The 19,146-nt window shown below is 37.6% G+C and overlaps 1 protein-coding gene across 1 annotated transcript in view; it reads right to left on the reverse strand.

The window, feature by feature from the left end:
- Positions 1–226: 226 nt before the first annotated feature.
- LOC138333936 (lon protease homolog, mitochondrial-like) overlaps positions 227–19,146 on the reverse strand; it is a 44,665-nt gene continuing 25,745 nt past the window's right edge. Inside the window, exons 18-22 of the mRNA XM_069282613.1 lie at positions 17,924–18,064; positions 17,335–17,500; positions 16,698–16,921; positions 16,147–16,311; positions 227–1,350 (exon numbers count right to left, since the gene is read on the reverse strand). Of these exons, the coding sequence (XP_069138714.1) occupies positions 1,141–1,350; positions 16,147–16,311; positions 16,698–16,921; positions 17,335–17,500; positions 17,924–18,064 (906 nt within the window). The 3' untranslated portion in view covers positions 227–1,140. The remainder of the gene's footprint in view (positions 1,351–16,146; positions 16,312–16,697; positions 16,922–17,334; positions 17,501–17,923; positions 18,065–19,146) is intronic.

Genomic DNA, 19,146 nt, shown 5'->3' on the forward strand with positions numbered 1-19,146 from the left:
CATTCAGCCGCCATGGTCCAGAGAGGTGGAGAGGTCAAATGTCAGACACGTTGACCATTCGAGAGGTGGAGAGGTCAAATGTCAGACACGTTGACCATTCAGCCGCCATGGTCCAGAGAGGTGGAGAGGTCAAATGTCAGACACCTTGACCATTCAGCCGCCATGGTTCAGAGGTGGAGGGCAAGCAGTCAAACATCAGACACCATTTGACCGACCACAGTGGTCACCATGGCCCAGAATATTCATTTCTAGTCCATTGTCTTTGTTAATGATTTGTTTATGTTTCAACTTTCATTCATCTAACAATAAATTAAATACATATATACTGAAACTCCAAACACATATACAGTTAAGGCAATAGTGACTTCAAAGAAAAAAATGAACAATATGGATAAATAAACAAGAACTTGTAAACTGCAATTTTAGACAAAGCTATCAAGTTGCATGGATAAGAACTGTTTTCTGTAAACAAACTATTGTGTGCTACTAGATTACTTTTATCTGAAGGGAGATAAAACATAGCAAAAATAATGAAAGAGTGCTTTTTATAAAGAAATCCTTTGTTATTTTTCTTTTAATTTTGGTAACATAGGAAAACCATGCAATTACAAAGTTTGTTAAAAGCTAGGAACAAATCAAAGATACTTTATACCAAAACTCTATCAGCAATTTTGACAAAAAGATCCAACTAAATTAAATGGGGGAAGAGGGGAGAGAGCATAAATATGGCTATCATATTAATTAAATAATAAAATAATTGTCAACATCAACAGTTCAGAAAACAACAATCAGAAACAAGAATATCATATACATATGGCTACTTAATTCATCGCAATTCCGTCAAATAATTTTCTTCTCTCAGAAAATTCTATCTCTAAAATTCTTGTAACATTATCAATTTCACTCTTCAAAATATCAGCTCCTTCACTTCAAATTCATGACCCGCTCAACTACAACTTCCTATCACCATAATTCCCAATTTTTGGAGAATTCACAAAAAGAAATCTCAGCAAATATATTACAAATAGTGTAAAGTAGGACTCCAGAAGTCTTGATCGCGATATCAAATCTCCACAAAAATGTCTGAAATTAAGTCACCACGGAATTAAGTCTGTTTACAGAAATCAGGACAGTTATTTATCACATTTTGTAATTATATTTTGATTCTGTTGCCTCAGCTTCCTGTCGTAGCATTTCTGTTGCCGGTTCCCCGAATGCGATATCGTACACATCCTGGTAATTACTGGCGTAATGGACTTCTAGGTCCTTGGTGATAAAGTCAGGCAGGTCAGTATAATCTCGTTTGTTCTCCGCTGGCAGTATTATACAGGTGACCCCTGACCTTTTGGCCTGTCAACACAAAGTTCAAGCAATAAATTTAAAGTAAATCAACAAAAATCATACTTATCAAATTGATCCTCATCAACTATTTTTTAGATACAATGTTATTTTGGTACAATCTTATTTTGGTTCATAGTCATTTTCAATCAAAATGAATTTCACAAAAATATTCTTTAACCTTAGATATCATAAATGCTGTCTTTGTCAGTGTTTCGTTGCAAATTCACAGATTAATTGTTAATCATTAATTAGAATTCATCATATTGAAGGACACATGATAACTAGATAGGCCTTGGCTGAAGTGGATTCTGCTTTGTGTACATCTGTGACCTTGACATTTCATCTTTTGACCTTGACCTTTACAATTCCATTGGGATAATTCACATATCACATGATACCTGATATCATTAGTGCGGGACTACTGTTTCTATTGGTGATGGAATGATGTCAAAAGATAATATCCCGAGCTAATGTCATTTCAGCATGGAAATTACAAAGAGTTACATTGGCATCCCCACTGGAGATACTAGTCCCGCACAAACGACTGGAGATACTAGTCCCGCACAAACGACTGGAGATACTAGTCCCGCACAAATGACTGGAGATACTAGTCCCGCACAAATGACTGGAGATACTAGTCCCGCACAAACGACTGGAGATACTAGTCCCGCACAAATGACTGGAGATACTAGTCCCGCACAAACATTATCTGGTATCACGTCGTACATGAATTAATCCCATGAGCTAAAAAACTTTGATAAATTTGACCGCATAACACTTATTTAAGGATTAACTCTAAATAAATCGCGAATTATTTCACAAGAATTATTAAACATCAGCAAACATTAAACAAAAAATATTGTAGCTATAAATCACATTTTAGCAGCCATTACCTTGACATCTTGATCAAAATTCTCAAACACAACTAATTGTTTAAAATATTCCTCTTCTTTACATCTAAGTAATTTTTAAAAGGGTTTGTATTTTTTTAATTGAAAGAATCATTATATGAAGAATCAAATCAATTACCCTAAACATTCATAGAAGAGAGATAAACAAATGACCTTGACAGTATGGCTTTCCTGTGTAAGGTTAATTTACAGATGTTAATTAAGCATAACAACAAAGTGGGCCCATGATAAACCAAACATTAACACCCTCAGATTTAACCCTTCAGATTCAGAACTTTCCGGACTACTCGATACAGATCTGTTTATTTAGTAAGTCATCAAATCCATTTCCCAGAATGCAAATTTTTCGGACTAACTGCATCCAGATTATTGCATGTGGGCCCACTGCAGCAGCTTAAACTAATCCACTCCTGATTGACTGTGTCGGTCAATGGGTTAAGCAGAAATAAATAACCTTGACCCAACAAATAATCGCTAAAGCACAAAGTGCATATAATCAATATAATTAATATTCATGACGGAGGAAATGAAGCTGATTTGAGATAATCTTTTCGCGGTCCAGTCAGATAAATGTCCCCTGCGGCACCTCACGTGACAGGAGGTAGGGGATTTACCAGGAGATTTACGTGCCACATGTTAAACCTAAGTACCTCAGAAACCTACAACGGCCATTACTGTCATCCTTCCCCACCAGTTATTTGGATTCGGGGAATCAAATTTAGCAATACAGAGCACCGTGCCAAAGCGATATAAAACTGAAAATCATAAAGTTGTCTGTGATAATGTTACAGTAGCCAAGTGGTTGGCAATGCCTGAAGACACATTTAGATTCTTCTAAATCAAACACTAGACCAGTCCATTATGTAATTTCAGGGGTGAAGAATCTTGTTGATAATAGACTGTGTAAATCAGTGTAAATCAATTCATGAAAATCGCTTTGAGCACTTTCGATGTTAAATCTTTTTATACTTTTATGGTGGCTCTGGTCCTGAAATTGGCAATTCAGTATGGAAACAGTTAGTAAATCTTGGAAATAATAGTGAAAAACAAAACATGAATTCAAATTTAGCACTTTGTATATTTAAAGCTTTCCACTTATGGCAACTCTGTAACTGCTAAGATAAGACCAGTTACTCGGTATATTTTTTAAAATTATCATTTAGTGTCACTTCATCATGTTAGGAATAGATTTCTGTTAGGTTACTCTGTAAACAGCCAGGGAATATTGTAGTAGCTTGTGGCTTCTTCACCATACAATAAGTGTTTAGAAGGAGGGGGAAGAAAAAAACAAGAGGCCAATGGGCTTTAACGGTCATCTGATATTTGATACAAATTAGTTATGTCATTTACTAGCCAACTGATGTCTTTTGTCCACGAAATAGGAACAGAGATCTTATAGGCCTACATACAAATTTCATTAAGCTTGGTGCATATCGACTCACATTATCATTAAGCTTGGTGCATATCGACTCACATTATCATTAAGCTTGGTGCATATCGACTCACATTATCATTAAGCTTGGTGCATATCGACTCACATTATCATTAAGCTTGGTGCATATCAACTCATATTATCATTAAGCTTGGTGCATATCAACTCACATTATCATTAAGCTTGGTGCATATCAACTCACATTATCATTAAGCTTGGTGCATATCAACTCACATTATCATTAAGCTTGGTGCATATCAACTCACATTATCATTAAGCTTGGTGCATATCGACTCACATTATCATTAAGCTTGGTGCATATCAACTCACATTATCATTAAGCTTGGTGCATATCAACTCACATTATCATTAAGCTTGGAGCATATCAAATCATATTATCATTAAGCTTGGAGCATATTAACTCATATTATCATTAAGCTTGGTGCATATCAACTCACATTATCATTAAGCTTGGTGCATATCAACTCACATTATCATTAAGCTTGGTGCATATCAACTCGCATTATCATTAAGCTTGGTGCATATCAACTCATATTATCATTAAGCTTGGAGCATATCAACTCATATTATCATTAAGCTTGGTGCATATTAACTCACATTATCATTAAGCTTGGTGCATATCAACTCACATTATCATTAAGCATAGTGCATATTAACTCAAATTATCATGTTCAAAAGGTTCAATAATTATTATTACAAAGGGCAATAACTCTGTAATTAAGTTCGAGTAGGATCAGGCTGATTTTTGATTTTCATTCGAGATCTTTCCAATGATAATCTACATACAAAGTTTAAATTAAGCTTGGTGCATATTTACTCAAGTTATTGTGTTTAAAAGGTCCAATCATAATTATTAGTGCAAAGGGCAATAACTCCTTGAATTACAGTTGAATCAGGCCAATTTTCATACTTGTCCGAGATCTTTCCAATTTTAGTCTAAATACAAAGTTTCATGAAGCTGAGCTCATATTTACTTAAGACAACATGTTCACAATACCAAATAAGAAATTATTTGTGCAAATATAAATGAACATAATATAAAATTATGAGAAGATGACTAAATGTCAATCCTGCATATTTCTGAAAAAAAAGTGTTGTGTAGGCTCATTTCCTTCTCTGTAATAAGTTATGCTTTTGTGTTCTGCCAGATGACAAACATACAACAACACAGACCAGAGCGTTTCTCATCTTCCTAAGATTCAACAAGAGGCCCAAAGGGCCTTAACGGTCATCTGACTACCTTGGCAATAGTAAAATTAATTATATATGGTGTCACTTTGTCAGGACCATGTCAGGATCATTTTCAATTTCTTTCAACAAATTTTATTTCAAACAAGAGGCCCAAGGGCCTTAACATATAGGAAATTAATTAGATATAGTGTCATGGTAGCCATCTTCGATTTGTGATCAACCAGAGATGTAACAATACTTTGTCGGGACCATGTCAGGATCATTTCATGCAAGTTTCAGCCAAATCGCACCGGTAGAACTTGATAAGAAGTTCAAAATGTGTTTTCAAGATGGCCGCTGTGGCAGCCATCTTGGATTTCAGATCAACCCGAAAAATAACAACACTTTATCAGGACCAAGTGAGGATCATTTCATGCAAGTTTCAACCAAATCGCACCGGTAAAACTTGATAAGAAGTTCGAAATATGTTTTCAAGATGGCGGCTGTGGCGGCCATCTTGGATTTCGGATCAACCTAAAAAATAACAACACTTTGTCAGGACCATGTCAGGATCATTTCATGCAAGTTTCAGTCTAATCGCACCGGTAGAACTTGAGAAGAAGTTCAAAATGTGTTTTCAAGATGGCGGCTGTGGCTGCCATCTTGGGTTTCGGATCAACCAAAAAAATAACAACACTTTGTCAGGACCATGTTAGGATCATTTCATGCAAGTTTCAGTCAAATCGCACCGGTAGAACTTGAGAAGAAGTTCAAAATGTGTTTTCAAGATGGCGGCTGTGGCGGCCATCTTGGGTTTCGGATCAACCAAAAAATAACAACACTTTGTCAGGACCATGTCAGGATCATTTCATGCAAGTTTCAGCCAAATCGCACCGGTAGAACTTGAGAAGAAGTTCAAAATGTGTTTTCAAGATGGCGGCTCTGGCGGCCATCTTGGATTTCGGATCGACCCGAAAAATAACAACACTTTGTCGGGACCATGTCAGGATCATTTCATGAAAGTTTCAGCCAAATCGCACCGGTAGAACTTGAGAAGAAGTTCAAAATGTGTTTTCAAGATGGCGGCTGTGGCGGCCATCTTGGATATCGGATCGACCCGAAAAATAACAACACTTTGTCGGGACCATGTCAGGATCATTTCATGCAAGTTTCAGCCCAATCGCACTGGTAGAACTTGAGAAGAAGTTCAAAATGTGTTTTTCAAGATGGCGGCTGTGGCAGCCATCTTGGATTTCGGATTGACCCGAAAAATAACAACACTTTGTCGGGACCATGTCAGGATCATTTCATGCAAGTTTCAGCCCAATCGCACCGGTAGAACTTGAGAAGAAGTTCAAAATGTGTTTTCAAGATGGTGGCTGTGGCGGCCATCTTGGATATCGGATCGACCCGAAAAATAACAACACTTTGTCGGGACCATGTCAGGATCATATCATGCAAGTTTCAGTCAAATCGCAACGGTAGAACTTGAGAAGAAGTTCAAAATGTGTTTTCAAGATGGCGGCTGTGGCAGCCATCTTGGATTTCGGATTGACCCGAAAAATAACAACACTTTGTCGGGACCATGTCAGGATCATTTCATGCAAGTTTCAGCCAAATTGCACCGGTAGAACTTGAGAAGAAGTTCAAAATGTGAAAAGTTAACGCACGGCGGACGGCGCACGGCGGACGGCGGACGGCGGACGACGGACGACGACGGACGAAACATGATGACTATAGGTCATCCTGACCCTTCGGGTCAGATGACCTAAAAATTATCAAAATGGAAAGTCACTCAGTTTCCAATGGAACATAACACATTCACCCCTGAAATTTCATATTGGGCTGTTCCAGATCTTGAGGTAAAAGAGTCCAAATTTGTCTTCAGGGGTGTAAAAGTCAAAATTCAATGTTCATTCTAAGCAATTGCAACGGCACTATTATGTATCTACAGCAAACAAACTGACAAAACTTTCCTGTTAAGTAACATATTGATTTTATCTGATGTGAATATAAAGTGGATGTGTATTCTAAAAGGAAATGAAAAATGATTTTTCCCTTTGAACATATTACACAAACTAGAAGGCAGAGTGACATGAAATATACATTATCTGTAAGAAACGGTTTTAGTCTCTGCGACCTCGATCACAAAATTGATTCACAGCAAACATTTCATGTGAAAACTGTAAACATGTTTATTATGCTGACACAAAACCTATTATCGGCCCCGAGGCCTGTTCAGACCTAGACAGTCAATGTAATCCCCATCAAGGAAATTACTGACAGATAAAAATATGGTATTGATCTCCCTAAAATTAGACTGTGAAATGTAAGCTTTGTACCACCGGCTACGATCCTTAGTCTACGGTATGATTATAGGAAGATTCTACTATAGAAAATTACCTAAATATCTCTAATGTTTTCCTGTAAAGAGCAAAATACAAAAATCAATACTTTTGATGGCATTAATATCGGAAAAGAATCCTCATTTGAAAGAAGTGTCAAACAAAATATTATTTATATAGTGTTGTAGAATATATATTGCACAAAAAAATCAAAAGTCACTACGTGTTACTTTCTGAAGCCATCTTTATATTGATAGGTTTCATTGTCCGCCCTTATAAATACACCCCGTCCTTATAAATACACCATACACTCTGTTCTTATAAAAACACCCCGCCCTTATAAATACACCGCGTCCTTATAAATACACCATACACCCCATCCTTATAAATACACCATACACCCCGTCCTTATAAATATACCATACACCCTGTCCTTATAAATACACCCCGCCCTTATAAATACACCGCGTCCTTATAAATACACCCCACCCTTATAAATACACCGCGTCCTTATAAATACACCCCACCCTTATAAATACACCCAAATACACCCCACCCTTATAAAAACACCCCGCCCTTATAAAAACACCCTGTCCTTATAAATACACCCCGCCCTTATAAAAAACACCCTGTCCTTATAAATACACCCCATCCTTATAAATGCACCCCACCCTTATAAATACACCCCGCCCTTATAAAAACACCCCGCCCTTATAAAAACACCCTGTCCTTATAAATACACCCCATCCTTATAAAAACACCCCGTCCTTATAAATACACCATATACCCCATCCTTATAAATACACCAAACATCCTGCCCTTATAAATACACCATACACCCTGTCCTTATAAATACACCCCCACCCTTATAAAAAACACCCTGTCCTTATAAATACACCCACCTATAAAAACCCTGTCCTTATAAATACACCCTAAAAAACACCCTGTCCTTATAAATACACCCCGCCCTTATAAAAACACCCTGTCCTTATAAATACACCCCATCCTTATAAAAAACACCCCGTCCTTATAAATACACCATACACTCCGTCCCTATAAATACACCATACACCCTGTCCTTATAAATACACCATACACCCTGTCCTTATAAATACACCCCACCCTTATAAATACACCCCACCCTTATAAAAACACCCCCGCCCTTATAAAAACACCCTGTCCTTATAAATACAATACACCCGTCCTTTAAATAAATACCCCTTATAAATACACCACCCTTTAAATACACCCATCCTTATAAATACACCCCACCCTAATAAATACACCCTGTTCTTATAAATACACCATACACCCTGTCCTTATAAATACATCCTGTCCCTTATAATTACACCCCACCCTTATAAAAAACACCCCAACCTTATAAATACACCCCGCCCTTATAAATACACCATACACCCCGCCCTTATAAATCACCACACCCCGTCCTTATAAATACACCATACACCCCATCCTTATAAATACACCCCACCCTTATAGAAACCTCCCCGTAATTATAAATACACCCCACCCTTATAAAAACACCCTGTCCTTATAAATACACCATACACCCTGTCCTTATAAATACACCCCACCCTTATAAAAACACCCCGCCCTTATAAAAACACCCCGCCCTTATAATAACACCCTGTCCTTATAAATACAACCCTTCCTTATAAATACACCATACGTCCTGTCCTTATAAATACAACCCACCCTTATAAAAACACCCCGCCCTTATAAAAACACCCCGTCCTTATAAATACACCATACACCCTGTCCTTATAAATACTCCCCACCCTTATAAATACACCATACACCCTGTCCCTTATAAAAACACCCCGCCCTTATAAATACACCCCACCCTTATAAATACACCCCACCCTTATAAATACACCATACACCCCGCCCTTATAAAAACACCCCGCCCTTATAAAAACACCCTGTCCTTATAAATACACCATACAACCCGTCCTTATAAATACACCCCGTCCTTATAAATACACCCCACCCTTATAAATACACCCCACCCTTATAAATACACCCAGCCCTTATAAATACACCCCATCCTTATAAATACACCCCACCCTTATAAAAACACCCCGCCCTTATAAAAACACCCCACCCTTATAAAAACACCCTGTCCTTATAAATACCACCCCACCCTTTATAAAAAACACCCAGCCCTTATAAAAACACCCCGCCCTTATAAAAACACCCTGTCCTTATAAATACACCATACAACCCGTCCTTATAAATACACCATACCCTATAAAACACACCCTGTCCTTATAGATACACCCCACCCTTATAAAAACACCCCGCCCTTATAAATACACCCCGCCCTTATAAAAAAACACCCTGTCCTTATAAATACACCATACAACCCGTCCTTATAAATACACCCCACCCTTATAAATACACCCCACCCTTATAAATACACCCAGCCCTTATAAATACACCCCATCCTTATAAATACACCCCACCCTTATAAAACACCTCACCCTTATAAATACACCCCTCCTTATAAATACACCCCACCCTTATAAATACACCCCACCCTTATAAATACACCCCGCCTTATAATTATAAAAACACCCCGCCCTTATAAAAACACCCTGTCCTTATAAATACACCATACAACCCGTCCTTATAAATACACCCCACCCTTATAAATACACACCCACCCTTATAAATACACCCCGCCCTTATAAATACACCCGTCCTTATAAATACACCCCACCCTTATAAAATACACCCCACCCTTATAAATACACCCCGCCCTTATAAATACACCCCACCCTTATAAATACACCCCGCCCTTATAAAAAACACCCTGTCCCTTATAAATACACCATACACCCCGTCCTTATAAATACACCCCCCCTTATAAATACACCCCCCTTATAAAAACACCCTGTCCTTATAAATACACCATACACCCCGTCCTTATATAAATACACCCCCGTCCTTATAAATACACCCCATCCATCCTTATAAATACACCCCACCCTTATAAAATACACCCCCCTTATAAATACACTCCTTTATACAATACACCCCCATCCTTATAAATACACCCCATCCTTATAAATACACCCCACCCTTATAAATACACCCCATCCTATAAAATACACCCCTCCTTATAAATACACCCCACCCTTATAAATACACCCCCCTTATAAATAACCCACCCTTATAAATACACCCCACCTTATAAATACACCCCACCCTTATAAATACACCCTGTTCTTATAAATACACCATACACCCTGTCCTTATAAATACACCCTGTCCTTATAAATACACCCCACCCTTATAAAAACACCCCAACCTTATAAATACACCCCGCCCTTATAAATACACCATACACCCCGCCCTTATAAATACACCATACACCCCGTCCTTATAAATACACCCCACCCTTATAGAAACCTCCCCGTAATTATAAATACACCCCACCCTTATAAAAACACCCTGTCCTTATAAATACACCATACACCCTGTCCTTATAAATACACCCCACCCTTATAAAAACACCCCGCCCTTATAAAAACACCCCGCCCTTATAATAACACCCTGTCCTTATAAATACAACCCTTCCTTATAAATACACCATACGTCCTGTCCTTATAAATACAACCCACCCTTATAAAAACACCCCGCCCTTATAAAAACACCCCGTCCTTATAAATACACCATACACCCTGTCCTTATAAATACCCCACCCTTATAAATACACCATACACCCTTATAAAAACACCATATCACCCGTCCTTATAAATACACCCCGCCCTTATAAATACACCATACACCCGTCCTTATAAATACACCCCACCCTTATAAATACACCCACCCTTATAAACACCCCCCCTTATAAATACACCATACACCCCGCCCTTATAAAAACACCCCGCCCTTATAAAAACACCTGTCCTTATAAATACACCATACCCCGTCCTTATAAATACACCCCGTCCTTATAAATACACCCCACCCTTATAAATACACCCCACCCTTATAAATACACCCCGCCCTTATAAATACACCCCATCCTTATAAATACACCCCACCCTTATAAAAACACCCCACCCTTATATATACACCCCATCCTTATAAATACACCCCACCCTTATAAAAACACCCCGCCCTTATAAAAACACCCCACCCTTATAAAAACACCCTGTCCTTATAAATACACCCCACCCTTATAAAAACACCCAGCCCTTATAAAAACACCCCGCCCTTATAAAAACACCCTGTCCTTATAAATACACCATACAACCCGTCCTTATAAATACACCATACCCTTATAAATACACCCTGTCCTTATAGATACACCCCACCCTTATAAAAACACCCCGCCCTTATAAATACACCCCGCCCTTATAAAAACACCCTGTCCTTATAAATACACCATACAACCCGTCCTTATAAATACACCCCACCCTTATAAATACACCCCACCCTTATAAAATACACCCACCCTTATAAATACACCCCATCCTTATAAATACACCCCACCCTTATAAAAACACCTCACCCTTATAAATACACCCCATCCTTATAAATACACCCCACCCTTATAAATACACCCCGCCCTTATAAAAACACCCTGTCCTTATAAATACACCATACAACCCGTCCTAATAAAAACACCCCGCCCTTATAAAAACACCCTGTCCTTATAAAATACACCATACAACCCGTCCTTATAAATACACCCCACCCTTATAAATACACCCCACCCTTATAAATACACCCCGCCCTTATAAATACACTCCATCCTTATAAATACACCCCGCCCTTATAAAAACACCCCACCCTTATAAATACACCCCATCCTTATAAATACACCCCACCCTTATAAATACACCCCGCCCTTATAAAAAACACCCTGTCCTTATAAATACACCATACACCCCGTGCTTATAAATACACCCCCCCTTATAAATACACCCCCAACCCCATCCTTATAAAAACACCCTGTCCTTATAAATACACCATACATACACCCCGTCCTTATAAATACACCATACACTCTGTCCTTGTCCTTATCAATACACCCCATCCTTATCAATACACCCCACCCTTATAAATACACCCCACCCTTATAAATACACCCCATCCTTATAAATACACCCCATCCTTATAAATACACCCCACCCTTATAAATACACCCCACCCTTATAAATAGACCCCACCCTTATAAATACACCCCATCCTTATAAATACACCCCACCCTTATAAATACACCCCACCCTTATAAATACACCCTGTCCTTATAAATACACCATACACCCCATCCTTATAAATACACCCCACCCTTATAAATATACCCCGTCCTTATAAATACACCCCACCCTTATAAAAACACCCTGTCCTTATAAATACACCCCATCCTTATAAAAACAACCCGTCCTTATAAATACACCATACAACCCGTCCTTATAAATACACCCCACCCTTATAAATGCTTCTCCTCGTTTGAGACCTCAATTGCGCTAATACCTCAATTAAATACAGACTGAACCTATGAAAACTGTGCATGTTTCTCTATTTGATATCTTATGCAGCATGATTAATGGCTTACTCTGTGCAATAACATCTATCAATTACGTGCCACTTCATTTTTCAATAGTTTAAGCATCCTGGGTACTTATTGGGTCAAACACGGTGTATATATCAGGTCGGTTAGAGAACATAAACTCAGAGAAAGGATAAACCGTAACCAGATGTTGTAGTAATGCTCACAGTGCTTATACCGTAACCAGATGTTGTAGTAATGCTCACAGTGGATATACCGTAACCAGATGTTGTAGTAATGCTCACAGTGCTTATACCGTAACCAGATGTTGTAGTAATGCTCACAGTGCTTATACCGTAACCAGATGTTGTAGTAATGCCCACAGTACTTATACCGTAACCAGATGTTGTAGTAATGCTCACAGTGCTTATACCGTAACCAGATGTTGTAGTAATGCTCACAGTGCTTATACCGTAACCAGATGTTGTAGTAATGCTCACAGTGCTTATACCGTAACCAGATGTTGTAGTAATGCTCACAGTGCTTATACCGTAACCAGATGTTGTAGTAATGCTCACAGTGCTTATACCGTAACCAGATGTTGTAGTAATGCTCACAGTGCTTATACCGTAACCAGATGTTGTAGTAATGCTCACAGTGCTTATACCGTAACCAGATGTTGTAGTAATGCTCACAGTGGATATACCGTAACCAGATGTTGTAGTAATGCTCACAGTGCTTATACCGTAACCAGATGTTGTAGTAATGCTCACAGTGGATATACCGTAACCAGATGTTGTAGTAATGCTCACAGTGCTTATACCGTAACCAGATGTTGTAGTAATGCTCATAGTGCTTTTTTCTAGCTAAGAGGCTTTGACTCATTTATGACCCCTGAAATTTCATAATGGACTGGTCTAGTCTTTGATTTTGGAGAACCTAAAAGCCCCCATCTGTGTATTGCAGGGTATATGACTACCATGATGTAAACTAAACTGTGAACATCTAAAATGCTTCACATCCCAATGAATGCAAGTCAAACACAAAATTATGTTTAATGTGAAGATCTCAAGAAATTACTATTTCTTTATCAATCAAGCTATTCTTTGTCACCATACAAATCCTTGTATGGTGACAACAAGTCATTTTAATGTTTTCAGAATTTTACATGTTCATATTTTTTTTATTTGTAACCCTGGTCAATACTAGCCTTTATGTATCGCTCGGCTATAGAGAACTTCTCTATAGCTTAATCGGTTGAGCGTCAAACTAGTAATCCCTGTCAGAGGTAGGTATGAAATTTATTGTAAATCCTACACCGTGTTACATATTCAAAATGTCAAATGTTTTTCAATGAGATCCTATCACAGGTCATATACAGTAGCTTTCATTTGGTAGTTGGTATCAGACTTCCAACTGGCTCAGACCCACTCTATTCTCTAGTCTAGCACAGTCGACAAAAATCAGATTTCATAACTGATCAAGTTCACTTTGATCAAGGGAAATCAAAACTGTTGCCTACAACCATGAAGAAATCAAACTGATCATAAGGCTCCATCTAAACATTTGGATTCGTATATTATCAGAAGACATCATCTTAAATGTATGGCTCTATGTTTCCATGAGAAAAGGCTGTGACCCAATACTAAGGTCAGAAACACTAGGTCAGTCTCTGAGAAGCCCTTAACTTGCCATCTCTTGGGACATACAAAGATATTACGACTCGTCAAACAAGATCATGTCGAATCCAGTAAAATATGAATATAAAGGAGGATTTATTCTGACAACAAATCACTCAAGGACCCCCACAAGAACATGTTCTACTAACATGTAATCCTTCTATGTCATCCCGAAAGAGCTTCATGCCAAATTAGGGCAATTATGTCTGGTTTTCAGCCACTGAATTGACGGCCAGAGCCAACACCACTCACCGCTGTCAGACAGAGGCAAAGATGTCAAATAAACATGTGATGACTTATACAGACTCTATGGACAACTACATTCATGTAAATTCCTATGTGGGCAATAGATTTTCCCCTTACAACATTACTTACTCCTCCATTTTCTTTTTAACTAATTCACCCAAAAAGACATATTTGGATTCTTCCACTTCCAGACGTGGGAGAGGCCATTTTAATATTTCAGGGAAATCACTAAAACTTATTCTATATATGAGATAATAGAAATAATAATTTTATATTAACATATTCACCCCTGAGGACCCATTTGCACTCTTCCTCTTCAAGACCTGGGACAACCCATTATAAAATTTCAGGGGGGAATGGGATCAGGTCAAACCCATTCTATATATGAGACGAGAGATCCCGGAGGATTCTGCACTTTCCGCCAACACATAAACTCACTATAGAAATTATCTAAATTCATGTAAACAAAACATAACTTCAAAAACAAAATCAATCTGGAGCACTTTCATTTACGTACATTATTCCTGGGAAGGTGCATCAGATAAAAGATTTCTTTTGAAGTCTAATGCATTATTCTTTAAAATGTTCCAAGCACAGATTTCTTTTGAAGTTTAATGTATTATTCTTAAAAATTTTCATATTTCTATATCCCAGTACACTACATTATATAAATTTGCTTTTATCAAAATATTTAAAAAAATGAATTTCCTGAGATCATTTTTAAACTATATTGTTTGCTGGAAGGCAATGCTGATTTTTTCATTAAAGACATCAGTTGGATTGGTTAGCATTATGTAATCACTCCATTGAAATAACATGATGAACACAGCTGGTAAATCAATACTAAACACTTTTTTTTCTTTTTTCTTGTGAACAAAAATAGAAAATCCTTTTTCAATAGAGAAGAATTTAAGACAAATAAGATAGCCTTGACAAACACCTTTGAAGATTTGAAACAGACGTTATTGACCCCTGACCTGTTTAGTCATGGCTGACCTGATGACAGTGAAATGGACATGTTCCACATGTAATTCTGTAGAACATGTACTACAAATTTTAGTAATATGGCTAAAAACAACTTAGATATTGTCAAAAATTATTGGAAAACTTACACTGACATGACAATGACCTTGCTGTCAAGGTCACAATTACCAACCAACAGCATGTACAGTACAAAGTCGTCTGCTTTAGCAACCTCTGTTTAATATGACCACTTTTCTAGGGTTCCAAAAGACAAAATTCAAGACAATTCAACATGTTTATAAATACCACTTGGCTATATTCAAACTCCAAACCCTGAGGTGGAGGGCTTGTGGTAATATGTCAGGACATTTTAACCACTCGACCACTGAGGCCCTTTTCTGAGTCTGCAGATACTATATAGAAACTTTGAACAGCTCCACCAAGAAGAAGACACTCATAACCATCACACACAATACAATAAATCTGTAAGATCTATAGAGTGTTATAGTCTTACCGCTATTGTCTTTTCCTTAATACCCCCTACTGGTAACACTTTGCCTGTTAAGGAAATCTCTCCTGTCATGGCCAGATTGTGCCTGACGGGTTTCCCCATGGCCAGCGACAACAGAGCTGTCACGATGGTACATCCGGCACTGGGTCCATCCTTAGGTACGGCACCCTGTAATGTAATTTTAATACTCTTGAGAGACATTCAAAGAAGAAAGCTAACCATTACAAGTAAGGTGTGGTGATTAAAAATATTTATTCAGCTGGGCTAAAAATTTGTTATTTTTCTTAAGTAATGTTTAAAGAACCTTCTACTCTTTATACATGGCTTCAAAGGAATTCTATTAGGGATACATGAGATTTCACACAAGGACAACAACTCGTGCACATGTACAATATTAAACCAGTACTGAATCCTTAACTTTTATCGTAGAGCAAATGATTGGCAAAAAGTAAAAATGTGTCCATGCACGCCTTTTCTCTCTCAAAAATATTCATGTTACATTCTGAATGAATACCTCCCCACAAGGGCAGATAACTCTTTATCAGATCTCTTACCTCGGGTAAATGTAGATGAACTAGCGCTTTCTGGAGGAAGTCGTTATTGGAGAGGTTGGATACCATGTAGGACTTAGCAAAGGTGTAGGCTAGTTGTACACTCTCCTTCATTACATTACCAAGGTTACCAGTAACTTCTATACTTCCTGTCTCTGGCTTGTCACCAGTACTAGGGCTGTCCAGCGGCCGTTTCAGTACCGTCTCAATAAAAAGGGTCGACCCACCTGAAAACACACAAGTTCAAAACAGCATTTTAATACATATCTACTAAAGCTCAGCTATTGTAGAACAAATTTTTAGATTGCTAAACTACCCAGTATATTCTGGAAATGACCGTCCATCAAAAGCTGAACGCATCATGTCCAGAGCTATGTCATTGCATCAACGTAAAGCAGTGCACAGACATTTCATTTTTTCTGATCATTGTAAGTAGAAAGAAATCAATGACATTTAGCAAAAGTATTTTGGAAATATTGAAATTATAACATAAATTTAGAATGACAGAACAAATAGTTGATTGAAAGTTAGACATATGCATACAAATATTCCATTTTTTTTTCTAGATTGTGTCAAAGACCAAATTCTGTTGTTTGCAGAAGGGCGATCATGAACTACCTGAAAAGCTGACTAAACCTACCCATAGCAGTCCATGCTAGTCCAGTGACGACTCCGGGAGGGTTGTATTCGTACATCCTGTCCGACGTAAATATTGGTTTTCCAGCATAGTCTTTTAGAGAATCTATATCGACGACTAAATGTTCAGGGGACTCAGTGATAATCTTCAAGGCTGCTTTCCTATATATCTATAAAATCATAACAAAATATTTCCAAGGATTTACTCAAGTAACTCACGCTGTAAATATTCCTATGTTTTTGGTTGTAACTAAAGCTTATAAACGGTGAAAGGTTTTAAAGGACTTTTTACAGACTGATCAAAAGAGCATTTCTTAAAATTTCAAATTAAGTACCATTGTAATGATATTTTTAACAAAGGTAAACACACATGCAAAGAAGCATAAATGGCTAGGCCATATGTCTGATTTTCTAAAAATAGCTAATTACACATTGTCATAATATGGAGAAATTAAAATGTATTTCTTGACCAGACATAGTCAAAATATTCTCCCCTGAACATACAAATGGACTCTTCTAAAACTGGAGCTGGAACAGTTCATTAAGCAATTACAGGGACAAATGAGTTACATATCACACAGATAATTAATTACCTTTTCTATCTGTTTCTGAAGATTTCGGACACCACTCTCCCGACAGTACGACTTAATTAATGTTGTCATGGCATCGTCTGTGATGTTGATTTGTTCATCTGTTACCCCGGTCTGTTTCTGTGTCTGCGGCACCAAGTATTTCTGTAAGCAAAATAAACACAGACATTGAACTAAAATACATTTTAGAAATGTAATTTTAACTCATTCACCCCAAGGACACTTATAGGCTCTAGCAAAGTTTAGACCAGCTAGTCCATTATGAATTTTCAGGAGTGAATGCATAAAACGACATGAATGCTCTCAGCTCAAATGAGAAACAATATGACAGCAGCTGACAGGGCAAGAGAAATGAATACTACTTTATTAATTTCCCCTATTACCTAGCAAGGGCATGTGCATCAAATAAAATACACGTATTTGCCGTAATTAGTGACCATGGTTCTTATGAATTGTAACCAATTGTAGCTGTGAATGAAAAAACTCTAAAAAAAGTCAGTCATATATATTTTAACCCTTTCTGTACTCATGGTACATTAATCTGTCATAGAAAACATTGAAATGGCTTTCTTCTTTGAGAGAGAATATTTTGTTGTAATTCACATGTCAAAGTTCTTACAAATGCTATAACATGAATTTCATGTAATTTGGTATAAATTTAAGCATCACACAGTTGTAAAACATCGTTTGATACATAGGATATACGGGAGCTGGGGTGAGGAGTGAGGGGGTCGGCTTTATACCCCTCAGCTTTTATACAACTACAACTCCGTCAGAAGAAAGGGAGGGGTATCCTGCTTATAGGGGGAAGGGTACTAGGTGAAATATTCTGACTTTAAAATCCATCATCATTTGTTTGAGACTTGTGTATTCTTTACTAAACTTTCTCTGTTTGACAAGCTGTAAATGATAACATAATAGGACAGCATGATGACAAGTCCGAAATAACTACCAGATACATGCTGTACTGTGACTCGAGACATTAACTACACCATTTTGAGACTAACATGGTACATATATATGAAGATATGATTTTTCTTTCTTTTCTTATTGATTTTTTGTGAAACCTAATCCAAATGACTTTAAAGCTTAGACCAGACTAACAGTGATTTTAATTTTCATATTCAATAATTCACCAGGTCAAATAGCCATAATATTACAAAGGGCAATAACTCTATAAGACTGAAGCCATCAAATTGGTCCAGAGTCTAGATTTGACCTCCTCC

This window comes from Argopecten irradians, chromosome 10 (assembly GCF_041381155.1).
Source record: "Argopecten irradians isolate NY chromosome 10, Ai_NY, whole genome shotgun sequence".
Classification (NCBI taxonomy): domain Eukaryota; kingdom Metazoa; phylum Mollusca; class Bivalvia; order Pectinida; family Pectinidae; genus Argopecten; species Argopecten irradians.